Source organism: Porites lutea, chromosome 14 (assembly GCF_958299795.1).
Source record: "Porites lutea chromosome 14, jaPorLute2.1, whole genome shotgun sequence".
NCBI lineage: Eukaryota > Metazoa > Cnidaria > Anthozoa > Scleractinia > Poritidae > Porites > Porites lutea.
The window spans coordinates 5,920,088-5,932,587 of record NC_133214.1 but is presented as its reverse complement, the minus strand read 5'-3'; the positions used below and the strand labels follow the sequence as shown (position 1 = coordinate 5,932,587).

The 12,500-nt window shown below is 36.8% G+C and overlaps 1 protein-coding gene across 3 annotated transcripts in view; it reads right to left on the bottom strand.

The window, feature by feature from the left end:
• LOC140924631 (uncharacterized) overlaps positions 1-9,240 on the bottom strand; it is a 412,059-nt gene extending 402,819 nt beyond the window's left edge. For all 3 annotated transcript variants that reach the window (XM_073374648.1, XM_073374649.1, XM_073374650.1), the window contains exon 1: positions 9,208-9,240. In XM_073374648.1, coding sequence (XP_073230749.1) covers positions 9,208-9,225 — 18 coding nt within the window. In that variant the 5' untranslated portion in view covers positions 9,226-9,240. The remainder of the gene's footprint in view (positions 1-9,207) is intronic.
• Between the last annotated feature and the right edge of the window lie 3,260 nt (positions 9,241-12,500).

The window sequence follows — 12,500 nt, the reverse complement described above, 5'->3', positions numbered from 1 at the left end:
TGTCGCCATTCTATTAACGAAGCTTGAGAACTGAAGGCCTGTCCGGCATTCGAGCCCTGAATTTTGTAATTCCCAGACGCTGTAAAGCTCTGTTGAATTAAACTAATAAAACAAAAATACAGGACAAGACAGTCTTGGATTCTGGAGTCCACGTTGGGGATTCCGGATTCCAGGTAATAGATTTAGGATTCTATCGTTAAATCCCAAGGCCCAGGATTCCGGATTCCATGGAAAAAATTCCTGGATCCCAGATTCCACGAGCAAAAGTTTCCCGAATTCTGAAATGCAGATGACCATTGGGTGATCAGTAGCCCTCTTTAGCTTGTATGTTTTGTTTTTCCAATAAAGGTCCCAGGGGAACTTGACTCTGTGTCTCTTTTTATTCATAGATCATGTTTTCACGTGAAAAGATTTAAATTGAAAGAAACAGTTCTCTAGAGTATGTACACAAGACCTGCATTGGAAAATAAAACCTACAAGCTAAAGAGGTCTACTGTTACTTATCACCTCGACACCCAACAATGACCAGCATTTAGATGTCCCAAGCTGAAACTTTCACTTAAAATTAACGTATTCAAAATAACCAAGCCTGTATGATACAATGAAATTTCCTGATGCTGTGGTCCATTACCCTATTTAGCACGAAAAACGTAAACCTGAAATGAGGATTATTTGTTGGCATCTAACGTTGTTAGCCTCTAACCAGTGCAAAACGCTTTGGCCTTATAAGTCGGTTTTAAAAGAGTCTTGTTCAATGCTTCGACCATTTCTTGATCATTGAACATCCCCGCAAGGAATAATCATTAAGCCCAAATAGACTTAAGTACATCTCCCAGTCCTTCGTACACAGAAAACAATGAATTGCTCTTGTGGACATGTTGTTCATGTTTCTAAGATTCAACTATACCTTTATGACGACGTTTCTCAGAAGGAGAGGGTTTTTGATATTGACAGATCACAGCGGCTTTCCTAGATAAATTCTGTTCATCTGCATTTATTTGCCACACGATTACGATAATTACAAAAAGATGCCAAAAAAAAAAATGTAGGAAGAGATGGCGAGGAGGCCTAAAAGAAACTATAGAGCTTATGTTAATTAGGCCTTCTCAATTACAATTTTTCGAAGATAGTATAAAAATTACGGCGAAGGATACAACATAATATGAGGTGAAAAATTAAACTAATCAATATTACGGAAGTTTACAAATGTTGAATATTAAAAGGCTTTTTCCCAAAATTTTTGTTGGAGTATACTAATAATTATTACAAATAAATGCATTAAGTGCTCTTTTAAAGGAGAAAGGTGAGGAAGCGTTGATGATGTTGGTGTTTAAGGTGTTGTAAAATTTAGGTCCTTGATAAAAAACGGAAAATTGTTTGGTTCGAGTACGACAGAAAGGCAGACGAAATTTACACGAGTTTCTTGTATTATACGAATGAATTTGACTTTGTAAGGTAAATTTACAATGAAATTTTAAAGGTAGAGTATGGTTTTGATAGGAGTACATGAATAAGCCTAGTTGTATTAAGTATATATCATGAAATTTTAAGATACCAAGATTTTGAAAGATTGGATCAGTATGTGCATCGAAAGTTGTTTTAGCTATAGTTCTGATCACTCGTTTCTGTAAAATCTCAAGACGAATAAGGTTAGTTCTGTAAGTAGAGGCCCAAACTAAGTTGCAATAAAAAAGGTATGGATAGACTAGAGAAAAATATAGTGTTCGTAAGGTTTCGTGGATAAATAGAAACTGGATTTACGAATAATTATTGTGCATTTAGAAACTTTATTGGCGACATGTGAGATTTCAGATTTCCAATTTAAATTTTCATCCATGATTACTCCCAAGAAAACTGTTTCTTTTACTTGATCAATTTTTTGATTATTAATTAAAAGTTGAATAGTTTGATTTGTACGCTTTTGAGATGGTTTAAATACAATGAATTTGGTTTTTTTCAAGTTTAATGAAAGCCTGTTAGCTCTAAACCATATTGACAACTTATTTAGCTCAGCGTTCAGTATATTAGTAAGGCAGTCTTTATCCTTGTGAGACATAAATACGTTTGTATCATCAGCAAATAATATCAGTTGTAATATTGTTGACGTGTTGATTATATCGTTGATGTAGAGCAGAAAAAACAAAGGCCCTAGTATTGAACCTTGGGGAACGCCACACATGATATTAGCACGATACGAAACATAACCATTGTATTTTACAAATTGAAGTCTGTTGGAAAAATAGCTCTTAATCCATTTGAGAGCCAAGCCACGTATACCATAGTGTTCAAGTTTATCAAATAAGATGGAATGATTGACTGTATCGAAAGCTTTCGAGAGATCTAAAAAGACACCAACCGCTAATTCACCATGATCAATAGCAGATGAAATTTTTTCATGCAAATCAATCAAGGCAAGCGTCGTAGAGTGGTTTTTCCTGAAGCCGAACTGGTTATCACAGAGAATATGTAAATTAGTTAAATAATCATACAAGCGATTATAGATGATTCTCTCTAGAAATTTTGAAAAGCTTGGTAGAACCGAGACAGGCCTATAGTTGGTGAATAGTGACTGGTCATCAGCTTTAAACAGTGGTACCACACGAGCTATTTTCATTTGATCTGGTACAACGCCATGAGCGATCGATAAATTCATAATGTGAGCCAGAGGTCCCGAAATGATTTGAATGGATTCCTTAATTATAGACATTGGAATATTATCGTATCCAGCCGCTTTCCCGGAAGCAAAAGATTGAGCAATGGTAATAATTTCATCCTCTGTTGTTGGGCTAAAAAAGATTGACTCTCGAAATGATCCAGATAGAAAATCTTTATGTGAACAAGGAGGAGGCTGTATCTTCTTTGCGAGGTTGGGACCAATACTAGAGAAGTAGCTACAAAACCTATTTGCTACTTCCACTGGATCAGAAATCTCCTGACCGTCTGACTTAAATATTGTATTTAATTGAGGCCTTGGCTTTTTTCTGTTTAAAACTTCGTTTAAAATTTTCCAGGTCGCATGTGTATTTGATTTAGCATCTTCCAATTTCTTTTCATAATACCGACGCTTAGCCAAGCGCAAGGTGTGATTCAATTTGTTCTTATATCTTTTGTAGAGTGAACAATTGTCGACTGTTGGAACTTGAAGATAATTTTTGTAAAGTTGATTCTTTGTTTTAATTGATTTAAGAAGAGCTTTCGTTAACCACGGTTTTTTAAAGCGCCTCTGCTTTCTAGTCGCCTTCTTGAGAGGGAAGCAATCGTTATAAATCTTTGGATACATTTCATGAAAGCGTTTGTACGCAATATCTGGCTCATCACAAGTTTTAATCGAAGACCAATCAACAACTTCTAGTTTTTCAACAAAAGTAGGAATATTATTCGGATTCTTATCTCTAATAAAGAAGGGGTCTTGTCGACATCGATTTACCGACGTGTTAACGTTATATGAATGAATTGAGAAGACGGGTAGATGATCTGAAATGTCAGTAAATAATAAGCCGCTTCTCGAACGTTCAAAAAAGTTGTTCGAAAAAATATTATCTATTAACGTAGCAGTATGTGAAGTAATTCTCGAGGGACGCGTAATCAAAGGAAAAAACATATTAGAGTACATTCCATCTAAGAATTGGCCTGTGAGGTGGTGATTTTGGTAGTTAATTAAATTAATATTAAAGTCCCCCATTAGGAAGCATATTTTGTTTTCTCTAGAGATATTACCTAACAACTCATTGTTTGTAGACAAGAAATCGTCGAGTCTATGATTTGGCGGTCTGTAAACAATACCAACAATTATATTTTTTTCTCGAGGTCTTATTAATTCAATGAACAGTGATTCTACAGTATCAACATTATGGAGGGACAAATCTTCTCGAAGTTTGAACTCTAGATCGTTTGAAATATAAAGCCCTACCCCACCTCCAGTTCTATTTTGCCTATACTTGTGCAGAAATTTGAAACCATTAATATCGACCGAATGAGCAGAATCGTTTAGCCAGGTCTCAGAAATTCCGATTACAGAAAATTTTATGTTTAAGCATGATAGATAATCAGTCAGCTTTACTAAATTATGAGGAAGACTACGAATATTAAGATGTAGGAAAGAGAAATCGGCATCAGAATAATTTTCGCGTCTGAGCATTTCGTTAAATTGATTTTCAATAAAATAGTCGCAGGGTGTCTCAACTGCATTAAAATTAATGTCAGGATCAAGACTGCCAGACTGTGTCAAAGAAGCGTTTGAGTTTGAAAAAATTTTAGATTGTAACGTAAGCTAGAAAATCTATCGGGATCAAAGTGAACAGGACCATTCTGTAGTTCATATAGCGCCAGAGAAAAGCTAGAATCGTCTAAATGATTAAAGGGCAGTACATCTGATAGCGAGTATTGTGTCACTGTAATAAACTTATCTAATTTAACCACTTATCTGCTTTAACCACGTAACCATTTGAATCTAAAAAATAAGTAGTAACACAATTTTTTACTTCTGAGCTCAGGGTAAAGTGGATTCGCGTTCTTTCAATGTTATTTACAACTCTTTCAATTTGTCAAATGTAGACGGAGTTATTGAAAGAGATACAGAGTAGACAATTTTGTCATTGTGAGGTTTTAATTACAACAAAACCAATAAAAGTCTTTATTGTTTTTTAAGAAAAAATACATACTAAACGCCAAGAACACTTACATTAAAAACAGCAGAAAAGAATTACAGTCGAACCTCACGGTACGGACACCTCTCTATCGACAAATTCTCCTATATTTTCTTTTAAAAAAACCTCTATAATACGGACTCTCTCGGCCCTAGAAAGTAAACCCATATAAACTTAACTCTCTATAACGGACACTGCAGTTATCAGGTGTATCCCGAATCCCAATCAGGTGAATCTGTACTGCACAGGGTTGATCCAGTCTGGCTGATAAGCTACGCAAGGTGATCTCAAAAGCCCAGTCGCTGTATATCAAACAAAATTTTGCGAAAGGTGTACAGGGTAACATAGCCGACTTTTTTTAAGGCTTGAATAGCTATAGATAGCATAAAGATCTTTTCTATTACATTTTGTACTCTTGTCACTGTTTACTGCACTTGCACAATAGCAAAAGACGCCTTCAGAATTGTGCTTTAAGTTACAACTTTTTACATGCAGCATTGCACCGTCGCTTGTTTCGTTTTAAAACAGTGATTTGTCTACGACTGTACTTACTTTGTAGCTGAAATGTACAATGTTGTATGCTACTGAAAGACAGTGTCTTTGAACTGTGAATTAATAAATTTAAATGCAGTTTAAAGACGCGTGTGAGCCTGGTTTTAGTTACTGAACACTTAAAACTGTAAGTGGAGTCATCAAAGTGACGTCATTGTAGTGACCTCTTTTATAAGGACACCTCCCTAATACAGACACTTCACTTCCTTTCTGTGTCCGTATTAGAGAGGTTCGACTGTACAAGGCTTAAAAAATTCCATGGACATGTGGAAGCATTGAATTTAACATTCAAGATCCATATTACTTTAAAGTGTCTCTATATTTGAAAAATAGCCTATTAACAAAGTATTTTTAAAACGCTGGGTACTAACCCTAGGAAGTTGACTGCTAGGAACTCAGAGGCGCGTTGAACTTTCTTTCGTTTTGGGGACGGAAGGGTACAGAGGGTGGCCGGGCATACTGGAGATCTTCTTGAATAGTAAGCAATCTACCTCTTCTATCAAGTCGTATATGTCAATTTGGTAAGAACTATACTTGCGTTTAAAGCAGAGCTGTAGAAAATTCTGGACCGTTATTAATTCAGGTATTGAGGAGGCGTATATAGGAAGACCGTACGTACCGTGCGTGAACTTACATTTCCTAATGCCAGCAGTACACAATATCGAGACCAATTTAAATTACAAAGTGAAGCTGTTACCTCGAGAAATGGCAAGCATTCGTTCCACAAGTCTGTTACAGTGATCCTGCCAGCTGTACATCTCGGCATACTCTCCTTGAAGAATCTTGGCCTCTCTAAGTCTCAACTTTCGATCTTTCAGACGAACAGCTTTGATTGCATTGGCCCAATCTTTAGGATCTTCTGATTGTACCACACAACTTGAAGCAAAAGGAACTTTCTTCAAAGCTTCTCCAAAACCAGAGTTCCCACTGACCAGCACAGGCAGACCAGCTGATAAAGCCTCAAGGGCGGCTAGACCAAATCCCTCAGTTCGTGATGGCATTACAGCAAGATCTACCTCACAAAATAGATCAGCTAGCTTCTCCCTACTTTCGTTAAAACGACGCACCTTGAGTTGGCTGCGATCAATGCCTTGCTTTAGTAGCACATTTGCTACTTTCTCTTCTTCTCCGCCTGTTGCTCCGACAAATACAAGTTTGTAGGTCATGTCTTTCAACTCAGCAATGGCTTGGGCAGCAATATCATATCCCTTCAGCTGAAAATCTTCACTGTCGCTACGTCCGAACACCAAAACGCAGAATGAACCTATTTCTTGAGAGGCTTGCTTTACATCAGCAAACTCAGAGAAAACGCCTGGGGTAAGATTAAGGACATCTTGATCTTTTCCACACGGACGGAGATAACCTGAGAAAGCTTCAGCCAGCTTAGGACCAACTGCTACAACTTGATCAGCTAATTTACAGAGTTCAACCTCCACTTGGTGCTTCTTCTCACCTTTAGAAATACGTTCTTCATATTCTTTGTACATTCCAAGTTCTTCTGGAGCGGTATGAACAACCTGAATCCATTTACAGCAAGGATGAGTTCGCTTGATAAACTGCACTTGCCGACCAAGAACAGCCCCATGTCCTATCACACAGTCTACAGCATGGTCTTCTGGCAGACAAGACAACCAGAAATTTGGTTCTAAACCTGGCATTTCTCTTGCTTTAATGAGGCGGACATTGTTATCTCTGGCAACTTGTTTATCTTCTTCACTACACTGAGGGAGATAAACACTGACCTCCACGCTGGGGTGTTTTGCCAACTGAACGGCCAGCTCTCGGTTGATGGTTGACAAGCCTCCTTTTGTTGTTCTCCATTCACTGCTTAACAGAGTTACTCTCAACTTCCTGGAGGAAGTGGATCCTGAACTGCCATCATGGTCTTCTTGTGATGTAGAGGCTGTGCTAGGAAAGGATGGCAAATCCTAAAAAAGGAGAAGCAAATTTATCAAAGGGCTTTATACATGTACATGTACGTGTAACAAAGGCTTTTTACTACTGGCAAGTTCACAGAAATTGCAATTAAGTTGTGAAACTCAAGCTTTGCCTCTCCGATTACTGCTGCTAGAAAACCACATAGGAGGTAATTTATAAAGAAACATTAAGCTTATAATTCATACTCATTCAAAACTATACTAGTGTCCCTTTTTTCAATACTAGTCATTATATTTTGACTGTGTATAACTGACACAATGTGAAACAGATACTCATATTCCAAAGCTTGGGCTACCTGTGGTATTACATGTACATGTACATCTCCATAGTGGCAACAGGGTCAGCATTATCTAGCCAAAATTATAAGCATTTTACATAACAACACTTTTTGAAAATAAACAGTACAATACTGATAAAAAATTGAGTTCCTCTTTTAATGGATGAGAGCAGCAAGTTTCATTATATGTAATGGGAATCCCACAGTTTTAATCAGGGGAGATACAACCTGGTGGTAAAAAATGTCAACGATGAGATTCTTTCCTTGGAGCGCCTCAAGAACAATATTATTCTGTAACCGTTTTGGCTGAGTACGTCGACACTGAAAACTGCTCATTTCATTTCTTGAGAGGGATCAGCAAACTCGTCAGTTTTTCACTCAGCATTCCAATATAATTATAATATAGAGATACTTAAAATAAGCCAATACGCCCCCACAGCAAGAGTTTATCTTCATTCCAAGAGCATGAAGCACAAGGAAAAGGGACACTGTTTCTGGTCTCAAAACCAGGGTTCACCGTTATTTAGGGGACACCTAAGCAATCAAAAAGTGACTGACCACAGAGAGGCTTGATTTTTTAAGTGTATTACTTATCACAATTATTATGGAAGCTTTCACAAACCGAACTATCTGACACTTAAACTGATGTAATGCACTTTTGTGAATTCACCTTACAATGTAGTAGAGACAATTATAAGTTAATGATCATTTTTTTTTATGTTATCTCTCTCTTGGTTAATTATTTAGAATCCCCAGCCTAAACTCTATTCATGGGACACCAAACAAGTCTTGTTTTGGTCCCGAGGGCATCCTCTGAATAGAGGTTATGCTGTAAGTGAATAGCAGATGTGTGCGTGATTAAGAAAGCCCTTTAAGTTTCAGTATCAACAAAGGAAAACACCATGGAATAATGAATGTGAAATTGAATTGAACAACACATTTAAGAGTCAGATTGAACTACACTATTTTAACCAACAGGACAACCGATCGCTTACTAGATAAGCTCACAACGAAAACAGAAGTACATGACAACATTCAATTTGCATACTATCCGAAGTCTTATTATAGTTTGGTTATTCAATCCGTGTTCAAAAACCCAAGGTCCTAACTTAGAACTCAACAGTGAATGTGAAAAAGCTTACTTCAAAGCTTATTGAAGCTTTCAGATAACAAGTGACGTAACATGGTTGGAAACATAACTAAAAAACGCACTGTAGTGCTTAAAATGTTTACTCAAAAAAAATTTGACAAACAGGGGACAAGAAATGGTAAAACCTGGGTTAACTAAAGTTACATGTGTATGGATCTATAGACTTTGCAATCACTTGCATCTTACCGAAGCCTCATCCAGCAGAAAGCTAAAAACAGGTTCTACGTTTGTTTGGCTTGGTAAATAGATTTCTGGCAGGCAAGGCAAATAAAATATGGAAAAGTCTCGCATCTGGCACAGAAAATTAGAAGTGGTGTGTTAATGAATCAAAGAATCGAACAAACATTGTTCCAAATGCCTGGAAAATTACTAGAGGGTGGATATCACCTTCAACTCAACACCAGGGCCTTCGTGACCTCATACCATGCATATTAGTTGCAAGAAAGAAAGCATTCCAAAAATGTGGACAGATTTTGGAAAAACCCCACTATACAGTTTAATTATCACCGCCTGCACCCAAAGCCACCACTAAAAATTCTATAACTTTCAACCTCTAAACTTGACATTGAAAAATACAAAGAAAAATCAACCTTGGTTTGGCCAATACTCAGTGACTTAAAATATGTTCAAATTTTTCTTAATACCTCCATCAGCCTGGACATCACAGGAATCCTAAAAGTCCTTTAATGCTGATTCTATAAAAGGAACAGAAAAAGTAAGGAATGTATTACTTCAATAGTGGTACAGTGTTATCTTCTGCCATTCAAACGTTTTTTGTGCAGATTGCAAATTTTTGGTATTTTATTGGCACTATAACTCTTGAAATTAGCATAGTCTGGGTTTTCTCACTGGAAATTGACTCATACAATTCTTGGCAATAGACACTATATTAAAACACAAAATACAGGTATCCAAAGATAATTAATAACAATAATAATAATAATAATAATAATAATAACAATAATAATAATATATTTGTTACAGGTCAAAATTAAATTCAGGTTAAAATTTTTTAACCTAGACCTAGCTAGGTTAAAAAATATTGACCTACATATATAATTTTGACCTGTAATATTTATTAATATTTATTTACATAGCCCGAAAACTATTTACATGTACATATTTAAAGCCCTTATAAAAGCTGACAAACACCAACAGTTAACAAACAGTACACTTAGGCCAAGTTCAAACGTCAAACTTTTCATGTACCGAACTTAATACCTATTTGGGTCAACCCAAATGATAAAGTTTGACGCTTGATTCAGATGTCAAACTTTACATGTGCTGAACCTAATTCGTGTAGTAAACAAATATCATATTTATCACTTAAAATAAGAAGTAAATTAACAAAAGTGGTTGAATCATGCCTTCGATTTCGATTCAGTAATGAATAGTAGACAAAAACTTTAGAATTTAGCTTCAAGTAGGAAAATCTTTCATGCAGCGGGTTTCCTTCTTTGTTGCTTTCTTATGTTCAGGTAAATTGTACTCCTATTGTGCGAAAATAGGCGCTTAAAAGCAGGTTGTATAGACCGTTTTGTGCTGCCCAAGTTTAGTTTAAATTCCACTGCGAGAATGCTGCTCAGGGGAGGTCAAAGCGTCTGTGAGTTTTGTCCGCTTACAGGTGAAATAGCCAATCATAAGTGCTGAAAATACATTTACATAATTTATATTATTTATACATTAGGTTACATTAAAAGTTCAGTGTTTGAAACAAAGTCGCTCCACATGCCCAGTCAAAATTCCCATGTAGACCACTCAAACTTTATTCCTGGGTTGACCCAAATTAGATATGTCAAACTTAATTGATTCAAATGTCGATCTTTTCATGTACTTAATTGAAGGGATTAGGTTTGGTACATGGAAAGTTTGATGTTTGAACTGGGCCTTAGAGAAAATGAAAATAAAACACTGCATTCACTTTACACGAATTAGTTCATTGGGCAATAGACCAAATGAAATAAAAAGGTCTTTAGAAGTTCCTGCTTGAAACCCTGAACACTCAGGACACTGATCCTGATAGCTTGAAGGAAGAGTTTACGTTCCACAGTGAGGGGCTAGCACAAGCAAAGGCCCTGTTCCCCAAGGGTCCTAATGCACTTTGTTTTGGGACCTTTAATTCGTAGATGGTATCGGATCTTATTAATTGTATGAACCACCCTCCTTGAAAATTACATTTCACAAGTTCGACGAAATATTCCTGTCCGATCTGTATGGGCAGTGGATCATTAGTAAAGCATGCCCGTACAGATCTCCAGCTCACAATTATGTCTTGTATTCACCACATAGTACAAGATGAAAATAAAGCGACACAAGGTACAGTACCATATATAAGTTATACACGTGTATTAGTCTAGACAGTGATACATGGCATCTTTGGCATAGCTTTGCATAATAGGGATGGACCATTAGAAATTAGTTACAGAGGAGTTGAGGAATTTTTGAGCTGCATGAATTCAACCTTGTTCCCAGGGTTCTCTCTCTCACTTTGAGAAAGAACTCTGGTTGCGGCTTGTCACATGAACCCCAAAATCTGGGGGCAAACAAAGATTTACCTCCTGGGAGGGCTTAGTAAAGTATAAAATTGTCGCTGTTGTCAGAAAGACACAATTAACATATCAACCAAAATTTTCCATGCTCTTCACTCTTATAGACCATAGAAATGATGCCATAAAATGTTCAAGACTCAAGTGGAACCACGAGCCGCAGGCAAGTGGTTTCACTGCAAAGTTTTTAACATAATTTTTATGGCGTCATTTCTATGGTCTATAAGAGTGTAGACCAGAAAATTGTGGTCGATTAATATTGTTTTTTACAATAACTATCAATTTATTTTTTTCTGAAAAACCAAAAACAAAATAACTCAGGCACTGCGTTACATGTTACCTCATCCCCATGGTCTATACTCTCATAGACCATAGCTCCCGACCAATCAGTGCGTGAGGATTCGCTCAGTTATTGTAAAAAAATACACTGGAGAGGTTGCAAGCCAGAGAGGATTGCTTTGAAGTGTGTCGGTCATAAAGGTAAATTTTATCGCCAAGGATTTCCATATCATAAACATGCTTTTGACCTGAAAATGCTTACTTTTTGTAGCTGTTGTTGACTTGTGGAAAGTACGTAAGTTTTATGCCAGAAAGCAACTTAATGGGTTTCGAAATCATATTTTAAGATGAAGTAGTACACAAACAATTTTGGCATCTCCAGAGAATACAAGACTTTCACTTCTCAAGAATTTGTAAGACCATGGGTTGCAGGAAAGCAAACGCCAACCTCTGGTGCAAACCAGTCAGTGCACCAAATGGCCATGAATACCTGGCCTTGGTACCGAACTGAAACCAGTCTTCAGTCCATAAAAACTGTGAAATTAATAAATCAAAATTTAATGTAAATAATGCAAAATGTCTTACCAAAGCTTGGTACATGGATCCTTGATCTCTGAAACCCACACATCATCATGAGTTTGAATTGATTGGTAGCAAAAACCTTAATAATGAAATCAAGGGAAATGCGTCAAGACAATAATTAGCATTGGACAATTCTCCTAGTTATTGCTTTAGAACCAGCTGCACTGTTACATTGCAGTGCACAAAGAAAGTGGTGTTTGATAGCCTGGAGCTAGTGGATTTTGCTGTCAGGCTGCAGTGAATGCTGTTTTCAACTAGTTGCCTGATGGGCAAGTGAATTTTTTTTTTTTGACGGGGGGTTCAAATTACAGAAGAACTGTAATCAATCCTGCTCATCAAATACTTTTCAGGCTGGGTGAAATGACTTTTGGGCTAGTCATGCGTACTAGCTACAGCTTACCCAAACGGCAATAATAAGCTGTAAAACTGACTTTCTTTGTACCCTGCATTGCATGGCTGGTTAGTGAACTGTTACAGGAGTTTCAATAAAAATTGAAGTAGCCAGCGGGTTTGAATAGAGTAACCGACTG